Source organism: Podarcis vaucheri (genome assembly GCF_965113315.1).
Source record: "Podarcis vaucheri genome assembly, chromosome: Z".
NCBI lineage: Eukaryota > Metazoa > Chordata > Lepidosauria > Squamata > Lacertidae > Podarcis > Podarcis vaucheri.
In genome coordinates this window covers 18,946,448-18,970,987 of record NC_138758.1, presented here as the reverse complement: position 1 = coordinate 18,970,987, position 24,540 = coordinate 18,946,448, and the positions used below count along the sequence as shown (strand labels likewise).

Genomic DNA, 24,540 nt, shown 5'->3' with positions numbered 1-24,540 from the left:
GACGGAGAGGCATGCCATGAGAGAGAGAGAGAGAAGCTGGGTGCAGAAAGGATTCCTTTAGGTTCACACTGTGATAGGAATTTTATGGTCTTAGATATGTGGTAATGTTCATAAGTGTACCAACCAAGCACATACATAGATCAGCACAGGAAGACCAACCTGGAACCATTTTGATTCCTAAACTGATCAAATGTTTACTCTGTAAGGTCAAAGTGGAAAAGCCTCCCCATTGTCTTTTCCTTCACAAATCCTGTCTTATGGGAATGTCTGTGTTTGAATAGGGTGTGAGCCTTTGACCTGGCCCAGGAACTAAGTATTTATCACTACAAAAGAATGGCCAGGCTCCCCAGGCAATCCAATCATGTAACCTGTGAGACAGGAGATAAACAACAACAGGAGAAAACAATATTCAAATTTATGTTTTATACTTCCTTTTCTGTGATGTAGGTGTGATGTATCTGAGGGGTGGTCTTAGGTTACACCCCTTCTGTGATGTATGTATGATGTTTCTGGGGGTGGTCTTGATCTACAAGGTGGCAATTTCAAAAGTCTTTATAAGGCCTTGCACAGCATTTTTCTGGGTCCCTCCTCTCTCCTGTGGGTAAGGGGAGTACCCCGTTGCAACAGATCAATAAAGATCAAGCTTGCTAGCTGCTTTGCTTCTCAATATTATCTGGTTGGCCTCTGTTATTCTCTCCTACCAATAGGGAACCTATGTAAGGACTCTATATGGGCTCTTGGATACCCCATAAGGGGAAAAGGGCAAAATGTTGTTTACAACAACACACATACACATAGAGAGAGAAGCGCAGCACACTCTGACTGGCTTCTCAGATAACTTTTGCCTCCCTTTCTCCCCCCCCCTTAAACTCCCCCTTCTCATGTTAAGTTAGCCACCTCCTTCCACACACGCACCCCATGCACACTCCTTGTCCCTCCAGTTTGAGTGTTTTTCCTCCCCCCACCCCACTTAAACTCCCCCCTCCCATGTCAAGTTAGCCACCTTCTTCCACACACGCACCCCGTGGGTACTTGAAAAATGGACACTTTTCACATGCAGACCACCATTAAGTCATCAACTGGAAATTAGAAGCTAAGGTTGCGTTTACAAGCTGACTTCCTTGCTCGAAAGCGAAAGCCATCCAAATCCAAAGGGGCAGGCGAAAGTGCCATCCATGCTGCTGTTAAAAGATCTGACGGGAAGTGTTGATCTTGTTCCAGGGTTCTGAGTGTTAATATGCTCTTAAAAAACTCTTTATTAATTGGTTTCCTCTGAAACACTTGTAAACACCATGTCATGCAAAAAGTCACATTTCACATAACGACATGTGGCTGTGCTTTTGTCGTCTTCGGTGACCGTCTACCTTGATGTGGTCCACTTTTCTTCAGTTACTGGGTATTCTGAGACCCAGACTTAGGGCACACTTCAAGCACACCAGCAAGAGCCATGGCAGCGCCAGAGGGAGGAAATCGCTCTCCCCCCCCCCAAGGATACAGCCCTCCCCACTTGTCTCCTCAATTGCTGGACTCCTGCCCTTAATGCATACTATTTGTCTCAAATTAGACCTTAATATAAATGAGATTACCTGACGAAAGCAATCTCACAATTCTCTTTGAATTTCTATAGATACTTAAGGTGCATATGTAAGACGTTTGTTTATAATTATATTTTGGGAATGATTCATGTTCTTATGTAGCTGCGTTGTTTAATACTTTCTGGATTTCCCATGATCATATTATAAAGTAGCTGTGTTCTATGTTATAAATCAAGCACTGCTAGGAGTCCCCCCCCATTTATTTCCTATCGCTAAAAAATTCACCGTGGACTAGATATATTTTTTTTGAGAACCCCTGTGTTAAAGAGTCAAGCATCGTGTTTTGTTCTGTTAGTGGCTTTTCCATTGGAAGCATTAGTTCTTTCCAAGTATTTTACAATAAGCTTTACGGCTTCACACACACACACACACACACACACACACACACACACAAAATAAATGCATTTGCAAAAACTTACAAATTTGGTTGCATATGAACATATCATTTACAATAATTAAATAAAACAGTCAATATATTTAACTTGTACACTGAGTTACGAGTACCGTATTTTTCACTCCATAAGCCACAATTTTTTACTCCTAAAAAGTAAGGGGAAATGTCTGTGCGTCTTATGGAGCAAATGCGTGGTCCCTGGAGCCGAATTGCCCAGGGGCAAAAAGCAGGTCGTGTTTTTTGGTTTTTTTTAATAAAGCGGGAAGAGGGGAGATAAGAGACTCTATCGATAAAGGAGGCTGCCTGGGAGGGGGAGGTAAAGACAGTGAACTTGCAAGGAGAGGAGACAGGAAGATTAAAGCAATGAGGAGAGAAATTAGAAGAAAAGAAGGCGCAAAATACCGCTCCAGCTAAGGAAAAGACACTAAGAGGGAAGGGGGTGTTGAAACAAAGCCGCTGAGCAGCTGATCGGCAAGGGATCGGGAGGGACATAAGGGACTCTAGAGATAAAGGAGGCTGCCTGGGAGCAGGGAGGTAAAAGCACATGGATCCTCAGGATTTTGCATTGGGTCACCACAAATTCACCATCAGATCACATAGCATGTCCATGCTACAGCCGGCACCAAAAAAATCACGCATCCACTGTTTTCTGGGGCCGCAATGGCCCAAAAATGTGGTTACAAAGCACGGATCCACATGGATCCTCAGGATTTTTTGCATTGGGTCACCCCAAACTCACCGTCAAATCACATATCATGTCTGTGGCTACAGCATGAACCACAAAAATCATACACCCACTGTTTCGTTCAGAATATTTTTTTTCTTGTTTTCCTCCTCTAAAAACTAGGTCGGGTGCGTCTTATGGAGCGAAAAATATGGTATTTCCAATTAAATTAGGTACATTAACGTATGATGTTTAGATTGGTGAACATAGGCAAATAATAGTTTATACCAGTAACAATTCAAAATTATATATTTCAATAGCCATTCTTTTTGCCATTGGTTACATATATCATAATTAGAGAAAGACAGTGGTATCTCGGTTTTCGAACGTTTCCGTTGACAAACATTTCGGTTTTCGAACGCAGTAAAGCCGGAAGTAAATGCTTTGGTTTTCGAACATGCCTTGGAAGTCGAACATGTCATGCGGTTTCCGTATTGAGTTTTCGGTTTTTGAATGTTTTGGAACTCGAACTGTCTTCCAGTATGGATTACGTTCGAAAACCAATGTACCACTGTAATAGGGAGTGATGGAAGAGGGATAACATATGTTCACCAGACTGTATTATAGATGTACTTTCCTACCATATGCTTCATTGTGAAATTATAATAAAATCATACCAAACTGCATAAAAGTTGCCATGTTTCTTTTGTCCTGTCACTTTTAATTTTTGTATGAGTTTTTCTAGCAGTGCTGTCTGCCAGATGATGGTCTATATTTCATAACTGTAAGGATTTCCATGATCTGGCAGTAGTTGTTCTTGCAGCAGTTAACAAATGTGTTATAAGTTCTTATTTCTAATGCATAACATGTCTTGGTTGTATAATTTGAGCCAGCTCTGGGTCATGGGGATTGTTTGTGCTCTGTTCAGAGATATTTATGCAAAAACAGCTTTCCAAAAAATTTCATATTTGGGGCAGTCCTACCACATATGCTGGCGTGTCCCTATGGTAGCACATCCTCCGCAAGACATGGGAGAGCTGTTTGGTTTTATATATGCCAGTGTTTCCCAACCTTTTTTGGGCAAAGGCACACTTGTTTCATGAAAAAAATCTCGAGACACACCACCATTACAGCCCCGTGACGTCAGTGTGCAGCGTCACGCCGGGAGGGACATGAATTGCTAGCAAATTACATAATCACCTCCTTGAGGGCTGGCTCTTCTTCTCCGAAGGCAGAACCCCATTAATTAACAGCACAGACTCACACCATAGCCAAGACGAGGGGGGGAAACCTCAGTCATGCACAGTCATGCACATGTGGGGGCTAAATGAGGACGAAGACCGGGCAGAGAGCAGGGTTCAAATCACCCCACCTGGCCAGGACAATCCCTGGGTGCTCCCTTGGGCCACTCGCCTGACCCACCTCGCAGGGCTGTTGTTGCGAGGATAACACGGGGAGAACCACGCGCGCCCCCGGGAGCTCCTTGGAGGAGAAAGCGGGCGATGAATGCAATGCACGAAATATATGAGAGGCGACCAGGTTTTGCAGGTGAGGGGCCCCCGCCAGCCTCCACTTCCAACACCCGGCGCAACGACGCCGAAGTTTCCCCCCGGGCTCGGCTCGGGGAGCAGCGCTGCTCCCCCCCGGCTCCCCTTCGCCCTCCCGGCTCTCTCTGCCGCCCACTGGGGACCCCCCTCACCTGCCAAGTCCGGAGCGCCGGTGGAAGTTGCATGCATGCATGCAGGGCGCCGCCTTGCCATTGCATTGCACTGCACTGCACTCCATGCAACGCCTGCATTGCCTTGCACGCCCGCCAAGGGGTCTCTGCGCAGTCCGATGCGTCCCCTCCGGCGCGGATGCAGCATTGCAAAAATAAAAAAACCCGATGCAGCCCTACCTGGGGGGCAGCCTCCGCCTCCGCCGCTCCGCCTCCGCCGCTCCGCCTCCGCGGGGATCCCCGGGCTCCATCCTGCCGCCCGATCTCTGCGGGGGCGCAGGCAGGCTGCGCGGGGTCTGCGCGGAAGAGCCCCTGCCCGCCCGGCTGCCGCCGCTGCGCTCATTCCATGGCCGGGAGAAGAGCGCTTCAAACAAAACGCCCGGCCCGCCAGGCCACGCTGGGAAACGTAGTTCGTGCACCCCGCGCGGGCGCGGAGCCCAAGGGCAAGGGGACTACGGATCCCGGCAGCCCCCGCGCCAGGGACGGAGGGGGAGAGGACGGGTGCAGGGATGGAGGGACGGGTGGGCGAGCGAGTGAGTGAGTGGCAGCCGCCAAGCCTTGGCCGAGAGCCAGGAAGGGCCTCCCCGGAGGAGGAGGAGGAGGGAGGCGCAGAGCGGGAGGGAGGGAGGGAACCCCAGGGGTCATCTAGTGACGGCGCCCCAATCGAAAATTTGACTTTTAAAAAAAATATCTTTCAAATTTTTTAATTTTTCCCGCGGCACACCAGGCAACATCTCGCGGCACACTAGTGTGCCGCGGAACAGTGGTTGGGAAACACTGATATATGCTATGCATCTGGGAGTTAGGTGCCATCCATGTACTATATTGAGATTTCTTTCCCTTGTCATTGCTGATAGGGATTTGGTCCTGATTTAATTTGACTTTTTCTTCTATGTCTAAATACCAATTTAAAAAATATAAAGGTAAAGGACACCTGACAGTTAAGTCCAGTCGCAGACGACTCTGGGGTTGCAGCGCTTATCTCGCTTTACTGGCCAAGGGAGGCAACGTTTGTCCGCAGACAGTTTTTCTGGGTCATGTGGCCAGCATGACTAAGCTGCTTCTGGCGAAACCAGGGCAGTGCACGGAAACGCCGCTTACCTTCCCGCCGGAGCGGTACCTATTTACCGTATTTTTTGCACCATAACACTCACTTTTTTCCTCCTAGAAAGTAAGGGGAAATGTCTGTGCGTGTTATGGAGCGAATGCCTGCGGGTGGCAGGGGGGGGGGTCTGCAGTTGTGAGCAGAGGATCCATGGTTCCCCTTCCTTCCCTCCTCCGTGGTTACAAAGCATGGATCCACATGGATCCTCAGGATTTTTGCATTGGGCTACTCCAAACTCACTGTCAGATCACATGTCTGTGGCCACAGCATGAACCACAAAAATCATATATCCACTATTTCGTTTAGAATTATTTTTTTTCTTGTTTTCCTCCTCTAAAAACTACATGCGTGTTATGGTCTGGTGCGTGTTATAGAGCGAAAAATACGGTATCTACTTGCACTTTTTGGTGCACTTTCAAACTCCTAGGTTGGCAGGGAAATACCAATTTAGTTCCCACCAATTTCCTAATTTTGCTGTGGGCAAAACTGTACCTCTATAATAGTTATATACATGGATGAAGTTAGACCTTTCCTCTCCATCTTTTCTCCAACTATTATTTTCTCATGTGCTGTTAATTATCCAGTAGCTTCTTTTTTAGTTTGAGTGTGTATCAAAAAGGATTGTAACTGATAATCCAGTAGCTACAGAATTGGTACATATCCCAATTGAGTTTGCATTTTAGTTGCATTCACACAGACACATGTCCCTGGGATAGGACCTTCATCCCTTAAAAGTTGTGAGTGTAAACAGGTTTATGAGCCAGTGTAAGGAACAGAACTTGTTTTTCATAAATGCTATTGCACTTATAGATACCCCATCTGTTTTCTGATACAGTGGTACCTCAGGTTACAGACGCTTCAGGTTACAAACTCCACTAACCCAGAAATAGTATCTCGGGTTAAGAACTTTGCTTCAGGATGAGAAGAGAAATCGCGCGGCGGCAGCGGGAGGCCCCATTAGCTAAAGTGGTGCATCAAGTTAAGAACAGTTTCAGGTTAAGAACTGACCTTCAGAACGAATTAAGTTCTTAACCCGAGGTACCACTGTATTGTCCATTGGACTCCTGTTTGAGTTGACACTAAATCTGCCATACTGCTTAAGTGACTTGCTTCATAATAACTAAGTTTGGGAGTCCCTATCCACCTATGATGGGATGAAGAGAAAGCAATTTTTAAAAATGCATGATCTATCTGATTGGAATTTGAATTCATTAATCCTTGAATTCATTATGCAATATTGGCTGATAGGTCCTAGACTGGCCATGTTTCCAATACAAAAAGTAATATTGGCACTAGCATTACTTTAGATACAGCCTGTCAACCCATAATAGACAGATTCATTTTGTTCCAGTGCCATATGTTTGAATTTATTGTTTTCCAAACTTTATTATAATTTACCTGGTGTAAAGTTATAGGTGACTGCTATTCCTAAATATCTGAAAGTTTTCCTGGCTATTGGTATCTGTAATGTTTTAGAAAATATTTTTTGGGCCTGTGGTGTGTGGAAAAACATTACTCCTGTTTTTTTGAAATTTTACTTTAAGTCCAGAAACAGTGGGAAAAGCCTCAAATTCCTCACCCTATCAACACTAACGGGATCTGATGTACATGACATACATAAAATAATACTATCTGCATAAAATCCCAGGATGTATTCCTTTCTGTTAATGGTTACCCCCTTTCCAGCTAAAATTGAGTGTAGACTTCTTGCTAAGGGTTCTAAGATTAATGCAAATAACAGAGGTGATAGCCGACAGACTTGTTTTGTTTTGTGGCCAAGAAGACATTTAGGTAAATCTATATTATTTATTCTAATAGTGGCAGACGACATAGCAGAAATTTCCCTTAATGGTTGGGTAAATTTAGGGCCAGGATTGTAAAAAAATGTATAATCCAAATTAAGAAAAGAAATTGGATGGTAAGATTCTAACTTTGAGGAGTATGGTTTGGAGATTCCTACGTGAAAACGATTGAGAATAGTAGTAATGGGTCCTTTTTGCAAAGATATTTTGCCAACAACGTGTTTAAAGTATGTATTCGCATTTATACCTGTAGTCATTTTTTGTAAATAATTATTAATTTTCTCTACCAATTCATGCCTTCTATGTTTACTGTTCTTGTTCTGTTCATTAATTGGATCTCCAGCAAGTTTACCTAAGTTCCAGCTCTGGAACCTTCTTAAAACTATTAAAACATTAGGGAAATATAGCTTGAAGCATGCTCTATTTGAACAGCAGAGAGTAATGAAGCACCTCTGTGGGTACAGAGTACTGTATACCTCAAGCATAATAAGCAAATATATTTCAAACATTTTAAAGAAATAAATGTGGGAGTATATTGAAATCAACCTTAGTTTTCAAACAACATATGCCTGTCCCCAGGTGCCTTCTTTACAAATGCATTTCCAGCCCATTCCTGTCCGAATGCTTTTGTTTTCTGTGGAGAAGTTTTTTAAAAGTGTCAAAAGGTAAATCCTGAAAGATCTTAACTGGGTTGTTGCCTTAGGCTGGATATTCCTTCCAACTTTCTTAAGAGCTTTCCAAATCTCACATTTTTTTCTTGAAACAATGAAAACACATAATAATGTCCCTTGAATAAGCTGGACCTGGGACTGGAACCTTGAATGGATTTGTAATCCAATGTAAAGAGCAGAGATGTATTTAAAAACAAACAAAAAGAAAAAGAAAACATTGTTTTTATAGGGACACCATATATTTCCAAGTTCTTTAAGGTGCCCCACTAAACTCGCTTATTGCCAGACTTTAGGTCTGTCATGTTGCTGAATTAGCATGTGTTGTCATAGCTGCTTAGATTTGGGAGTGCCCATCCTCCAACAGTTGGGCGAACGTACACCAAATATTTTTTTAATGTGTGGTCTGCCTGTTTGCAATATGAATTTGTTAAGTTTCCTTTGTCATTTGGATGTATGGATTGGTGTGATACAAACTGGATAACATTTGAAATAATAATAATAATAATAATAATAATAATAATAATAATAATAATTTATTATTATTATTATTTTGGAACAAATAAAAATTTAGTTGCTATCAGCTGGTCCATAAAATTTTATATGCCCCATCATTTATTTGTTTAAAATATGCTGGAGCATGGATAGATCAGTTGGTTAGAGCATGGTGCAGATAACACCAAGGTTGCAGGTTGAATTCCTGTATAAGACAGCTGCTTATTCATGCAGTTCAGGGGGTTGGGCTAGATGATCCTCAGGGTTGCTTCCAAGTCTTCAATTCTCTGATTCTCTTGATTGTTATTCTTATAGTTTACCTTATACATTTAGTGGTACTGGAGTGCCCTCTACTGTTGAAAGAGGACATAAACCATACTGTATCTTTTAAAGGTTTAAGTTAATTCAACTGCTTTTTCAAACATGTGACATATGTAGATTTATTATAGAATTAACTGAACTGCAGAATTATAGCAAAACTGATTATTTGCCAAAATAAGTACAGGTATTAATTAAATGTGAAGGGGTTAGGAGAGCCAATAAAATGTTCAGAATGGCAACTTATTTGTTCAAAATGGACATATAGTCTTTTTGCAAAAAACACATAAAACAGATTTTTTTAAAAAAATACGATTCATTTATGTTCCGATTAAAATCACCATCAGTTATTAACTCATTTGAGCTTTTTCCCCCCTTTCCATTTTGGCCACAGGGTTCCCCCAACCCCCAGGAAGGGTAATTGGCATCAATAGATGCCAGTGTGATACTGTGTTCCATTAACAATGCCTTTATTGAGACCAAATTGATGTGTTTATTGTCAGATACAGTTGATTGTCTGGAAACGAAAACCAAGGGTGATAAACCTGATACAGTACCAGTTTCTGAGAAAGGTTGTTCTTAAAACAGATTTAGTCAAGGAAAGGCATTTGAGATCTGACATTAAGTGTTTGCTGATGACAGTAATCCCCACAGATGTCTGCCATGCAGGTCTTGCTCTGTTTTGTTCATGCTCTACAAAATCTTAAGATTTTAAATGTGAAAATGAAAGGAGTCGCTTTGATAAAAACACTGCAAAGGCCTAGAAAGACCTTTCTTCTGTTGTATAAATCAGTGTTTCCCAACCACTGTTCCGCGGCACACTAGTGTGCCGCGAGATGTTGCCTGGTGTGCCGCGGGAAAAATTAAAAAATTTGAAAGATTTTTTTTTTAAAAGTCAAATTTTCGATTGGGGCGCCGTCACTAGATGACCCCTGGGGTTCCCTCCCTCCCTCCCGCTCTGCGCCTCCCTCCTCCTCCTCCTCCGGGGAGGCCCTTCCTGGCTCTCGGCCAAGGCTTGGCGGCTGCCACTCACTCACTCGCTCGCCCACCCGTCCCTCCATCCCTGCACCCGTCCTCTCCCCCTCCGTCCCTGGCGCGGGGGCTGCCGCGATCCGTAGTCCCCTTGCCCTTGGGCTCCGCGCCCGCGCGGGGTGCACGAACTACGTTTCCCAGCGTGGCCTGGCGGGCCGGGCGTTTTGTTTGAAGCGCTCTTCTCCCGGCCATGGAATGAGCGCAGCGGCGGCAGCCGGGCGGGCAGGGGCTCTTCCGCGCAGACCCCGCGCAGCCTGCCTGCGCCCCCGCAGAGATCGGGCGGCAGGATGGAGCCCGGGGATCCCCGCGGAGGCGGAGCGGCGGAGGCGGAGCGGCGGAGGCGGAGCGGCGGAGGCGGAGGCTGCCCCCCAGGTAGGGCTGCATCGGGGTTTTTTTATTTTTGCAATGCTGCATCCGCGCCGGAGGGGACGCATCGGACTGCGCAGAGACCCCTTGGCGGGCGTGCAAGGCAATGCATGCGTGCAGGCGTTGCATGGAGTGCAGTGCAGTGCAATGCAATGGCAAGGCGGCGCCCTGCATGCATGCATGCAACTTCCACCGGCGCTCCGGACTTGGCAGGTGAGGGGGGTCCCCAGTGGGCGGCAGAGAGAGCCGGGAGGGCGAAGGGGAGCCGGGGGGAGCAGCGCTGCTCCCCGAGCCGAGCCCGGGGGGAAACTTCGGCGTCGTTGCGCCGGGTGTTGGAAGTGGAGGCTGGCGGGGGCCCCTCACCTGCAAAACCTGGTCGCCTCTCATATATTTCGTGCATTGCATTCATCGCCCGCTTTCTCCTCCAAGGAGCTCCCGGGGGCGCGCGTGGTTCTCCCCGTGTTATCCTCGCAACAACAGCCCTGCGAGGTGGGTCAGGCGAGTGGCCCAAGGGAGCACCCAGGGATTGTCCTGGCCAGGTGGGGTGATTTGAACCCTGCTCTCTGCCCGGTCTTCGTCCTCATTTAGCCCCCACATGTGCATGACTGTGCATGACTGAGGTTTCCCCCCCTCGTCTTGGCTATGGTGTGAGTCTGTGCTGTTAATTAATGGGGTTCTGCCTTCGGAGAAGAAGAGCCAGCCCTCAAGGAGGTGATTATGTAATTTGCTAGCAATTCATGTCCCTCCCGGCGTGACGCTGCACACTGACGTCACGGGGCTGTAATGGTGGTGTGTCTCGAGATTTTTTTCATGAAACAAGTGTGCCTTTGCCCAAAAAAGGTTGGGAAACACTGGTGTAGATAGGTGGTTTGTTCCTTCCCAAATATCTGTAGTGATGATGTCCTCCTGTACAGTATTTAATATGACCATCATCCTCTCATGCTGGCCAACAGGCAAGAATGAAATCGCAAGAACCTAGTCCTAATCGCTACGCCACACACGGGTATAACCTTTTCCCACGTGCCAGGCACTCAACCCGCCGTGGCAGCCTCAACCTCTCCTTTGTCTCTCCCGCTCATCCCTCAGGAATCCTGGCCAAGGGAAGGGGGCGGGGCGGGAGGGCGTGACGTCGTGCGCGCTGCATGGGCGGGGCCCCCGGTTGCTGCTTTGCCATTGGCCGGATTTTACCCCGCCCCTTGGAAAACGCCCGCTTCACTTGTCCAGTCATAAGCTATGGGACGGTCTTGCGCATTTTATATCACGCGGGTAGCGAAAGCCTTACTCCTCCCCCTCCCTCCCGCTTTTTGGCCTTTGCCGGTTGCCGTCGCCGCTCTTTCTCTCTCCTCAGCAGGAGCGCCGCCGTGCGAAAGAAAGAGCCAGGCTGCTCTGGGGAAAAGGAGCGGGGGTGGGGGCGTCCCTGCCGGCTCCCGTCCTCAGCCGCAATGTCGGTCCTGAGCTGGAAGCCGTTCGTCTACGGCGGCCTGGCCTCGCTCGTCGCCGAGTTCGGTGGGTGAGAGGGGAAAGAGGGACCCGGGAGGTGGGTGGGGGGCCCCGGCCTGGGCGCACGCTCTCGCTTAACCCCGCCCCTTCCCCGTTACCGGGCAACATGCCACGCCCTTTCTAGGGCCTAGGGCCTTCGGACTGCTGTCTGGTGCCCGTTAGGAGGCTTTGTCCGGCCCTTGAGGGCTTTTCCTTATCTCCATCCCCTCACTGCTAATGGCGCATCCCGTTTTCAGTTCGGTCCATACCACTCTGCCAGAGAAGAGGGGGTGGGGAAGCCTCGGCGGGGTTAAGGGGTTTTAGGACAGGGGAGATCACCTGCTTCGCATCTCCACCTGCCGGCGAAGCTCGCAGGGTGACCTTGGGCCACTGGCGCGCTGTCAGACCAGCCTACCTCGCAGAGTTGTTGTGAGGCAAAAGTATATCTGTTGATGGAGGGAGAAAACGAGGACCCGAATGTTAACAACGGGTGGTCATTGCAAGGGTGGCTTATTGGAAATGGAAAGAGAAAGGGGAAGATGGCGAACGTGGGGGGTGGGGACGAACAGTATGATGTAGGGGTTAAAAGTTCTGAATTAGAACTCAAGGAACTGAGGTGCTGGTGAAGCTAAGTGGATGACCTTGGGCCTAGCACTGTCACTTGGCCTAGCCTACCTTGCAGGGCTGTAGTGGGGGTGACAGAACCACATACATGGCTCTTGTGACCCTCAGAAGGAAGGTGGGATAAAGAGAGAAGCCCCTATGTTGCAGGGCCTCATTTTTCATACTAGTTCAGGCGAGAAGTTGGTTTGACTCCTCAGCACAAAAGCTCTTGGGGTGACTTTGTTCGCTATACGTTTACTCTACCTATGTGTTGTGAGGGTGAAAATGGAAAAGCAGGATATTTTATGCCAATCTGCACTCCTCAGAGGAAGAGTGGCAAAAATACACATAAATATATATAACAGTGGATGACTTGGGTCCATGGGTTGTTCCTGACTTCTTAAATATTTTAATTGTAAAAGCAATTAAATGTCCTTGTGGCACCTTAAGGAGTAAGTAGATTTATTTGTGACACATGCTTTTGTCAATTGGAGACCGCTTTAGCTGCATGAAATGTTATCACATCTATGTGTGTATGCATACATCATGTATGTACACATTGCTTTGTGTTTCTGTTTGATAATTTATAAATTGCCTAGCGTTTTCTAGGTGCTATGCAAAGATTTAAAAGCAAAACACTGATCCCGTATGTACACTTAAAGGCTAGCAGACATGTTTCAAAAGGGAAATGATAGGGAAGGAATAGAGAAAAAGCAAATTCAGTATTAGTTCTTCATAGTTGCATAACTGTTCCATAAACAAATGAAACAGCCACTGAAAGAGAGTTATCAGAGAGGAGGAGCCAAAAGACAGTCACAGCAGAGCTGATGAGGTGGGCCTTCCTGTCTTCTCCCTTACAAATCAAGTGTATACTGTATCTTACTGACATCCATAAATCACATGTGTGCATATAGACACAGTTTTTAAGGTATCAAGCAGCACTTCAGCTCTGGTTCTTGATAGGATGCAATTAAACACTAAATTCATTAATTTATTTACAGTGAATAACAAAACAGATTAATTCCTTATGGCAAAATGTACAGTGGTACCTCGGGTTAAGAACTTAATTCGTTCCGGAGGTCCATTCTTAATCTGAAACTGTTCTTAACCTGAAGACCACTTTAGCTAATAGGGCTTCCCGCTGCCGCTGCGCCACCGGAGCACAAGTTCTGTTCACATCCTGAAGCAAAGTTCTTAACCCGAGGTACTATTTCTGGGTTAGCGGAGTCTGTAACATGCAGCGTCTGTAACCTGAAGTGTATGTAACCCGAGGTACCACTGTATTGGTTTCTGCCTTCTTGAGCTGTTCAGATATGACTCAACAGCGTGCTGTAGCTCAGTTGGCAGTTATTGAACCCTGGAGAATTGTACCAATCACTGTAGACAATGCTGAGCTAGATGAACGAATGTTTTGACTATGTATAAGGCAGCTTCCTATGTTGCTTCTAATGCCTTAATAAATTGGTTGGTCTTTAAGGGTGCCACAAGACCCTTAGTTGGTTTTGGTGGAGTGTGGGAAGCAGATGGGAGAAATACTTATCTGTTTGGATGGCTTAGTTCAGTACAGGCGATACTTGCGCTTTGTAGGAAGAAATAAGTCAATGAACTTGATTGCATCCTAGTCAAATATGTAAATTATTACAGAGCGGCTAGTGTTGGCATGGATTTGGGGCAGGGTTGACCAATCGGTATCCTTTTCAGCCCTCACTTTGGTGTCTGAACTGAAGTCTCTTTCTTTTTCTTATAGGGACGTTTCCTGTGGATCTCACCAAAACACGGCTTCAAGTCCAAGGCCAAAGCATTGATGCCCGTTTCCGAGAGATCAAGTATCGGGGCATGTTCCACGCCTTGTTTCGTATCTCCAAGGAAGAAGGCATTCTTGCACTCTACTCTGGGTAAAGCGCTGTCCTTTATGTACAGTAACCACACAATGCTTGAGGCATCTTCCCCATCCTTTAAATTGAGGTTTCAGAACCTGTAGATAGCAAGAGTCAAAACTGTATACTGTAATTGGAATGCTAGGGGAACTCAGCCAAAAACCCCCAAGGAGGAGTGATGCTCCTGCTTTGCTGAGTGGAACTTAACTGTCTTCTTCCCCCACCACAGGATCGCTCCAGCCTTGTTAAGACAAGCATCTTATGGCACAATAAAGATTGGTATATACCAGACTTTGAAGCGACTTTTTGTGGATCGATTAGAAGGTTAGTTTGCCAAGAAAACAGTGTGTGCCTTTTTTTCTTAATCTATAGGGCCATGTATATTGATGATGCCATACTATAAATAATTTATCTGGTTTGGGCTTCCTCTTTTATGTCTCTGGCCTCAAATCCCTAAGGTGGACAAAAGGGCTGCATCAATCCACTGCAAATCGATGATGGAACTGCACCCAAAGGTGTTCTAGAAAGACTCAGCATATTTCAAGTTATAAAGTTTACTCCTCAGGAGTAGCTTTATTTTTTACATCTCTTCTTTCAAGAGAGAGTGAGCCACATTTCTCTCCACTTCATTTGCTGTCTTTGACATTTTCTACAGCATCTTTGGATGCAATTGCTCTTGTCGGTCATAATTCACGTTTTTTTAAAAAGTTCTCACTTAATGTTTATCAGTGGCTACTGTATGAGATTGGGCCCTTTGGTGTAGGTATACTAAGCTAAGCATGCAGGGATGGTTGTATTACATACATACATAATTTCATTTGTATGCCGTCTTTCCACTGTTCAGGCCATGCTCAAGCTGGCTTACAATATGAAAAAATACAAAACTGCAACATTATGAAAGTAGTAATAAAAAAAACAAAAAAAACCCAAACTGAACACTTTCCACATAAATCACAAGATGTAAAATAAAGATACCCCACCCCAAGCAACACCCCAGCCTGAGATCTGTTCAGCAGCTTCAGCTTTTGTAGCTGGAGTCAGTTAGGACCTGGGAGTCCCAGACCAGGTGGAAAAAGCTTGCAAGGCAGGGAGCAGGTCTTTCAGGTCTCACAACAATATAAGCATGTGAAAGGGCTCATGCGTACATGGACTAATCCCACCCTCTGGATACGGGCATGCATGGTTGACATGCACTACTACCACAGTCAATGCACAACTGACATCAGTCTGAAAGGACTTCTGTGCATGCATTTATGCACACACATAGATGCACTACAAATAGCACCTGCTATTCCTGGAGTCTGGCAAAACTGGAGTGATACTTGAGTGTTGGGGGAAGAGATGCTTTTTACTGGAGGTAGGTGAGGTATTGTAGCCAGTCATGCTGTGATTTTCATTCAAACAACTGGCTGTTACTTAGCTTCATCTTGGTCCATTTCCTGGCAGCCTCTCTAGTGCTTCCTGCAATTCAGAATCAAGTTCCTGGGCAGCACTGTCCTCTTGCTTTCCTTTTGGAAGCTTGGAGCTTGGTACTGTTGTTGTTGTGGACTCTGATTAAGCTGGTAGCCCTGCCACTCCTGGGCTCCTGATGGAGAAACCATAGCATAGCTTGAGTTCCTCTAGTACTTACAACTGTAGAATGTAACATAACTTACAAGAATCCAGCAACATGCCTCCTTGTCTCTTGGCTGCCCAACACAGTTGCCTCTGTCTATGCCTGCCACATGTGGTGTGTCATGGTCTCTCTGCTTCTGGGTACTATATCCTAAATATTTGTTTCCCTTCAGGCCACATGCAGCTGTTGACCCGGTCTCCTTTGGAGAGCGCTGCGGTCAGTACCACTGCCCTTCCCAGCATTAACTCTGCTCTAACTCTTGGCTTTTACTTTCTGAACTAATGATCTAATCTCCTTGGCTGGGGTTTTTTTGGTCTTGGGGATGGCTCTTCTAGGTTTTGGTAGAATCCTCCCCACCCCCACCATCAAAATTCTTTGAACATTGCCCCTATGGGATTGGATGACATTTCTTTAGACAGATAACTGTCCCAAAGAGCAAGTTAACTGGTAGTGTGCTCCTGTGCTCTCATTGGTCAAGCTGCAGAAGTACTTTCATTAAAAACCAGAAGTGTCACAAGGCTGTTCTTGGTGCCATAGGCCCAAAAGAAAAAAAGCTGGAACACTTGGTCTTTATGTAACATTACATCTTTTTTGTCTTTGTTTTTCTTCCTAAAATACTCTCTTGCTCTCCCTCCTTTGGGGTCCATTCTGGGGTTATAACTTCCTCTCCAAACTCCTTCCTGTTTGCAGATGAAACATTACTACTAAATGTTATATGTGGAGTTGTGTCAGGGGTGATCTCCTCTGCGCTGGCAAATCCAACAGATGTACTGAAGGTAAGAGGGACCTGCCTTTGTATATATACTTACTGCTTCCATATGTTATCTCCTTTGGTCCTTAGTCTGTGGAGATGCTGCTATTTTGCTTCTACAATCCATAGCACTGCCATAGCTGCTACTCCATGTTTGCCATACTTTTTGACCATACACGCAGCAACAAAGGGAAGAGACCAAATACAGTTTCACATTAGTGTAACACTTTTAAGTTAGACACGTGAAGACTAGTAGTCCTCAGCCTCTTCTGATGAGCCTTTAACTACAGCCTGTTATCATGTTCTAAAAATATTAATGAACTTTTGTATTTGTTTAAAATGATGATGGATCCATTCATATTTGGTTTTAATTTGTTTGGGGATTTTTCAATATGTTTTATCATTTTTATTTGTATACCGCTTGGAGTATTTCTGATCAAGCAGTTTACAGCCATACCTCGGGTTATGGACGCTTTGGGTTGTGCGATTTTGGGTTGTACACCACACCAAACCCAGAAGTACCAGAACAGGTTACTTCCAGGTTTTGGCGCATGTGCAGAAGCGCTAAATCGCACATTCACATGCACAGAAGTGCCGAATCGCAACCAACGCAGTGCTGCGGGTTGCAAACGTGCTTCCCGCACGGCTCACGTTCACAACCCAAGCGTCCACTGTATATACTTTAAATACAGTAAGCCCACAATTTACACGGCTACATTCCAGGGATCACCCCTAAAGCCAAAATCACTTATAGTCAAAAGTCATTTGGTTCAGTGGATGGCCAGGATTGCCAAAGTTAATTTCCCCAGAAAACCCCCCTTTTCACCCCTTTTTAATTCTTAAAATATTACTTTGCACATAAAGCTGAATGTGGACAAATTAAATGTGCATAAGTTGCAGGCTTATTGTAAGACTCATTTTAACCCCCTGCAAGCTATATTTGGCTGTCTTCCTGCTTCTTTCTCTCTTGGGTGACCAGACGCAAAGGAGGACAGCAGTGGTACTTGTGCAGAAGAGGTAATTTAAGCAGGTGCTGCTGATATTTGAGGGATGAGAAAACTCACAGAATGGTTTAACAGTAGAGGAGGATTGCCTTCCTTGCATCTAGTCACATTTTCTCTCTCAAACCTCTTTTCCAACCTTAAGCACACATACACAAAAAGTTTGTGGTGATAATATCATATTAGTTTACAGCATGACCCACCCATAGGCCCTGGCTCACTAGTTCAAGACCAGCCATACACAACAAATGGTTTTGATACCATGCTAGACAGCTGCTTCAATGCTTAGATTCTTGGGTTTACAAGCAGTTTACTTTGGATAGCAGCTCATTCATTACTTTATCAGGAATGTTGATTCATTTCTATAACTAGGAAGTCTCTTGCTCATCCATCTCTTTTAGATCCGAATGCAGGCTCAGGGCAGTCTGTTCCAAGGAGGAATGATTGGAAGCTTCATAGACATCTACCAGCAGGAAGGCACACGGGGGCTATGGAGAGTAAGTGCTTCTTTTGTACATATTCTTTTCTTTCTTTCTTTCTTTCTTTCTTTCTTTCTTTCTTTCTTTCTTTCTTTCTTTCTTTCCCTCCTTCCCCACTGACTACTTCTCCTTGTAGTGCTAGCACCCCATCGATCTATCATTTGCTTTTAAAAAAATTCTTCAGAGAACAAACGTTTTTGTAGTAAGACTTATCAAGTCTTATCAAGTCTTATTTTGTAGTGAGACTTATCAAGGATAATATGAATTTCTGCATTTTGGTTTCCTAACTTATGTAAAATCCACGTTGTTTTGGTATAGTGAGTGTGCTGCAGATTGAATTGGCTAATATTCCTAGTTTGCCTTAGTACCAGCATGTATTCCTTAAGTACAGTACACAAATTACTGGGGGGGGGGTGTTCAGAGGTGAATGTCCCCATTGATGTCCCCATTGTCCACTATTTAGAGCGATTATTGAGGGAAGTCTGATTTTGGTACAGTTAAAGAGGGGTCAGGGGGTAAGTTGCTCCCCAACTTTTCTGCCATAGTTTGAGAAGTGACCAGGGTTCTTCCTGTGGTTGTCTTAAGGCATGGGTTGGGAAACTAAGGCCCGGGGGCCGAATCCGGCCCGCAGATGGTTTGGGAATCGCCGTGGGGATTCTGATCGTTTGGGCTGTGCCATTCTCCCCCCCACCCACACACACTGTGGCAGCGGCACCTCTTCCCTCCCTCCTCCTGGCTTCTCCTTGCCCTGCCTAGAGAAGAAAGGGGGCTGGGCTTTGTTGAGCCACATTTGGCTGAGCGTCATTTTAAGCAGGCCCTCCCCCCCCCCCGAGCCAGCCCTTCCACGCCGCTCATTGTCCCTCCGCCGCCAGCCCCTACCGCTCGCAAGGCACAAATAAGCAGCCACCGGGGCTTGTCCAGTGCTGTGGAGAAGGGAGGGGAAAGTCGGTATGGGGGGATTTCCCCCCCCCCAATATAGTCCGCCCCCCCCACAAGGTCTGAGGGATGGTGGACCAGCCCCCTGCGAAAAAAGTTTGCTGACCCCTGTATTAAGGCTATCTTTGTTCTGGATGCCACCTTAGCATGAGAGAACATGGAATGTGATAACATGTTTTTGTGCTGGATAAATGCTTTCTGCTCCATAACAAATAGTATTTATATCCCCATACATCCAAGTTCTCAAGGTGGTCCACATCAAGGTTAAGAATAAATTAAAAATACATACAACAAAACAATGCAACAACAAAACCACCCAGATTATTATAAAATTATTATAAACTGTATGCATGTCTAGCAAAGTGCTGGAATGGAAGGATAATGAACTTGACCTATTCCTTACTTTTGCCTTCCCCTTCTTTAGCTATTGAACCTGCTTGGGGGGAAATTCTCTGCAGAATCTTAATTTGTCCAGTTCATGAGGTGGATTCAATAGGTTTGCTTGTCTTTTCTGAGTGGGGGGAGGCAGCAACTGGGATCATGGTTTGTAGAGTTAAACCAGTTTAATATAATATAGCCACAAAGTGGGATCCAATACTGCATTCTTCCCTAATTCAGTTCCCCAGCTCTGAGCTAAGCAAGCAAATACCAAGATGCAACTTCTTGGAAGGAGGGGGACTACAAGGCAAGAACATTAAGTAATATAAAGAAATCAGTGTGCTGTATTCTAGTCAAATTTTGTTTTCTATTGCAGAGTTAAGGATAGTACAGGAAGCTATCTTTTCTAAGGATAGCAAATGTGATTATGCCCAGGATACTTTGGCAGGCCTTAATAGCCAATGAGCCTTCCTTTTCCAAAAGATTATGCAGGCTGCAGATGTCAAAGTATTTGGGAGTGGAGATGCATGGGAGTTACTAGAGTGAGGGTCTCTGGTGGCAGCACTATTAACTTTCAGTCTTTTTATTTGGCAGGGTGTTGTCCCGACTGCTCAGAGAGCTGCCATAGTGGTGGGAGTTGAATTGCCAGTCTATGACATCACCAAGAAGCACTTGATCCTTTCAGGACTTGTGGGGGACACAATCCTTGCCCACTTCATGTAATTATTGACCAGTTTTGCATGTATAAAATGAATGTAAACATAGTGCTGTGGTGGGCAGATCACCTCTACCTACTGTCAGATCAATTTTCTGATGAGCAGAGGTGATGATAACTCTTTCTCCAAGGCTGGTCTGCATGAATCAGCTGAGGATATGAGCAATGTGTGTGAGAGGGAGAGGGGAGAGCAGTATTGTGTGGGTCGTCACACCTGTTGATGGCATGCAGCTCCTGGAAGATTTGTCAAAGGTGAATGTGGCCCTTAGACTTTACACTTCTGTGCTGAAGTTTCTCATTTCCACTGCCTGAGGAGTAGGTGTTTTTTTAATGTTTGTGTCATGGAAGTACCAATCTAACATAAACACAAATAAATTAAGAACAGTTACTAAATCATCTGTAGGCACCTTATATTCAATTCTGGCAGGCACCTCCTCTTTCTTATTCTCAGCACTGAGACTTGCCACTTTTCAGAAGAGGAAGGGGAAGTAAAAAGAGAAAGTGCCCCTTCGCTCACTTCATGCTGGAAATGAGAGGCAAGCCCTGCCCTTCTCTTGAGTCCTCAAGCACATACAGAGATCTCTGGAAGAGAAAGGGCCTCATCTCTAACTTCTTACCAGATTCTAGTCAGGAGCAGTCAGGACAGATCTTCACTGCTTCTAACTTTTACCAAAGCCAGTGCCAACTAATCCTGGCCCTACTTTGAGTAGTCTGTGTATACCAGAAGATTTAAGGGAGAGGGGCTGGTGGTAACCAGAAAAAATGGTTCCTGTGCATATCACCTCCATTATGTCAGTCTTGTTTCTAGAAGCAGTATATTAAGAATGGGAGGAATCCACAACCCCGAATTGTTTCCCCTGGAGTGCTAAAAGTAACCTCGTGTATTCTTCTCTATTTAGTTCCAGTTTTACATGTGGGCTGGCTGGTGCCGTTGCTTCAAATCCAGTGGATGTGGTGCGGACACGTATGATGAATCAAAGGGCCATTGTGGGGACCGTTGACCTCTACAGGGGTACACTGGATGGTCTGGTAAAGGTAAGGTTTGTAACGAAGTCACTTTTGGGTCTTGAAATGTCAAGGACAAAATGGAAGATGGGTTAAAATCCTAAAAGTCCTTTGAAGTTGCTCATACAACATTAAAATAATTCAGTGATGTGTGTATGGCAAGTGAGGTTTCTCCAAAAGCTAATTAAGATCCCAGTGTTATGCCATCTGTTCACAGTTTGTAGAAGCAAACAGTATAAACAGCCTCTTTCAGTTAGCCCCTTTCTTCTTTACTACTTTAAAAAAATAAAATAAATAAATACAGATAAAAACTGATCAGTGATTTGGTGTGTATATAGGGATTGCGCTTTTTCCAAGACAAGGATAAATGACAAATCTACTGGGAACTTCTTGTGCCTTCTAAATGAAGGAGACCTGCACACAAACACATGTCTGTGTATTCCTGTTAATTCTTGTGCCTGCCTCCAAAGCTAGCCTTTGGGACTTTGCCTACAGTTAAAACACTAGAAAGAGCAAAGGCATGTAATGAGCAGCTGGAGGAGATAGCGGGTACCTGTGGCCCTCCAAATGTTGCTGGGCTACAAAGTCCCATCATCCCTGACCCATTGGACATTCTGCCTAGGAATGATGAGAGCTGGACTTCAACAACACTTGGAGAGCTACAGGTTCCCCTCCTCTGAACTAGAGGTTATCTAGAGACTGAATATCACCCTGTAACAGAAAGCTAATTGCTTTCTGGTCTGCCATATAGTTGCAGGCCTTTGAGAGAACTGGTAGGTTGATCACAGTGGGTCCTGAAAATTTCTGTCTCCTTCCCAGACATGGAAAAGTGAGGGCTTCTTCGCGCTTTACAAAGGATTCTGGCCAAATTGGTTGCGGCTTGGCCCCTGGAACATCATTGTATCCTTTAATGTGTGTGACCTTGGTGGGAAAGGAAAGTCGAAGAGAGTTCTCAAAGCAATTATCCCATAGTATTCTTTCTGGAGTTAGATATTAGATCACAGCTAGACAGATCTTGCAACATTCCAACAATGATGTATTCTCATATCACTTTCAACTGCAACTAAACTAAACTGTTGTTTAAAGGTGAATGCCCAGTGTGCTGATGCAGGCTGCTAAAATTGCAAGGGCTTCACTTTGCTCCTTGTTTGTTGCTGCTGGGGACCAAGCCATGGTCTGGTTTAGTTTTGGTTCTGAACCTGGGCTTGTGGGTTTACTGCTCTCTAAACAAACCATAAGTGGTAAGCCAATAACAGACTTTGGTTACAGTTCGTGGTATACGTGTGGAGAGAATTAAACCACTAACCTACGTTAAGATCTAATCCTAAGCCACACTACAGCTTAGTTTCCAGCAGGAACAAGGGAAGAGACAAGCTCCTGTGATTTCATCACTGTGTGCTTGCTTTTAAGCTGTACTTTAGTTTAAAGTCGTATGCGAACCAGGCCACTGTACATTATGGGAATTGTAGCTGAAAGTACCTTGTTTTTCATTTTAAAACAAACAAACTGGTCCTCTGTGTAGTCTTTCTGTGCTGGGGCATCTTTCGCCAAATTGATATTTTCTCAGGGGTGGGGAGTTGGGGCCCTTTGCAGCTTTGGTTTTATTTATCTAGGGTGTACTAAAGAGTGGTGATACAATTACACTGAGTCGGCAAGGTAAAGGCTGCAGAGCAGTGGTCAAAGGGGCCATAGGTACCACATAGCACAGCTTAGTAGTGGCAGAGCTCATACTTTGCATGCAGAGGATTCCACTTCAATCCGGGCAGCTCCCATTTTAAAAAAGGACCTCTAGTAGTCAGATACAGGAAAGATCTCTGCTTTCAGAATAGTGGTATTTCTTGGTATAAGGGAGCTTCATATGTTAACTGTATTTGTGTATTTGGACTATATGTATATCCCAGATTTCTCATGCCTGAAAGGGGGGGGGGGATGATGAAGCAGTACTGACCAACCCAGGTGGAAAACAGGCTTTGTAGTTCTCAAGTTTCAGAAACAATGAGGGAAGTCCTAGGGATATTTGTTATCTGGGTGGCTATTTTTCTCTCTCCTGCTTTTTGACCAAATAGTACCAGTCTCTAGGCTTCTGCAATTCTGACTGTGGAGCTGCTTCATTACTTGGGTGAGAAAGTGGCTTCTGTGATATTTCACGAGTGAATAGTTGCAGATGGTCATCCAAAGCAGTTGTTGGTTGAGAGTCTTCTTGTCCCAGCAGCTCCATGTCGAAAGCACTTATGACTGGATTGCCCTTCTGTTTCATGGTTTGAAATAGAAACCTATAAAGTGGATGCTTAGCTGCGATGAGACTTGGGACAGGGAGCAGGGTGTGGAATGAAAAGCCAATTCCTTGAGGGCATTTCTTTAACTTGTTGACAGTTTTTTATCACCTACGAGCAGCTGAAGAGGCTCCCTTTCTAGGGGCCAGATCGGATTGGTGATTCAGCTGCCCTTCTTGCTCACCTGTTTCTGCATCTTCATGTCTTTTTGCCTATGCGGACTGAGGCCTACCATCCCCACTCCTGAATGCTCAGGTCTCGGGAGCATAGCTTGGATGAGAAGGGGGATGTTGGGGCCAGTGGTATTCAGTGCTTTCCCATAAAGGGAAAGTTGGAGAGCAAGGGGGAGAGAGAGCATAGGGCTGAGTCTGTATCTTCTGTGAAGAGCTGTGTGAGTTTGAGGTCTTTCAGAGTGCAGCTTATTGCAATGTGGATTTTGCAGTAAGCTGTGCCTTCCCCTTAACTTGTGCAAGGGGGAAATTCAAAGGAGCTACTGCATTCCCTTCCATTGTCATGTTACCTTAATAAACTATTTATTGGAGCTAATGTATGTGTTTTGTGTTTTTCAGTATTGTAAGTTTGGTGCTGGAAGAGGCAGCCTGTGAACGAGAACAGCTGCTCTCTTAGTAGACAAAAAACTAAAAAGTTGTACATCGAACTGCCCTGTTCACCAGCCCCCAAGGTAGCATTGTCACAGAATGTCTGAATTCACCAACTTCTAATGCTGCACTGCTGTGATGACGCAGAATGTTGGTGAACATTCTAACTATTGTGAAGAAAGGATCAGTTTTTGATTCTATAAATTGCTTAATGTTCAGATTCAGTGCTGCTGCCCTCAGGAAACTGGAAAGTCACTTTGACTTGGATGATGATTCATGCTTGCCTAATGATGGAAGAAGCCTAGAGAACTGAGGAGAACAGAGTAAAGATGATCAGAATGTCCTGTGTTGATTTGAAATAACCAAATGCATGGCTGTATATTGCTATTAAATATGTTTTCTTTCACTAGTGTCCTTGAGTTTGTTAAAAGAGGCAAACCTCTTGATCTGTACTTTGTTAACCCTCTAAGGGGGCAAATTGACCTCCCAGGAATGATTCATCAAGGCAGTTGCTATGCATAGAGTTATTGAAGATGAAAAAATCATTTAAAAGTTTATTGCATACAGATGGGGAACAAATGTTAGTTGCAGGCAAATAAATTGCTTTTCAAGGATGTGGTCATCTGAGCCCCATCTGAGATGGTGAAATTCAGTTAGATTTTAAAAAACAGGT

General features: G+C 45.0%; 1 protein-coding gene across 2 annotated transcripts; it reads left to right on the top strand.

Moving 5' to 3' along the window:
• The first annotated feature begins 11,426 nt into the window (after nucleotides 1–11,426).
• Nucleotides 11,427–24,273, top strand: SLC25A14 (solute carrier family 25 member 14). 2 transcript variants are annotated; one of them, XM_082208433.1, is made up of 9 exons: nucleotides 11,427–11,662; nucleotides 13,986–14,133; nucleotides 14,345–14,439; nucleotides 16,421–16,506; nucleotides 17,884–17,979; nucleotides 19,870–19,994; nucleotides 20,890–21,025; nucleotides 21,815–21,895; nucleotides 23,369–24,273. In XM_082208433.1, exons 1-9 carry the CDS (start codon nucleotides 11,599–11,601, stop codon nucleotides 23,408–23,410), a joined length of 873 nt encoding a protein of 290 aa, XP_082064559.1. In that variant the 5' UTR covers nucleotides 11,427–11,598; the 3' UTR covers nucleotides 23,411–24,273. The 2 variants fall into 2 exon arrangements, with proteins under 2 accessions (XP_082064559.1, XP_082064560.1); XM_082208434.1 differs by lacking the exon at nucleotides 11,427–11,662 and adding an exon at nucleotides 12,228–13,070.
• Nucleotides 24,274–24,540: the final 267 nt, after the last annotated feature.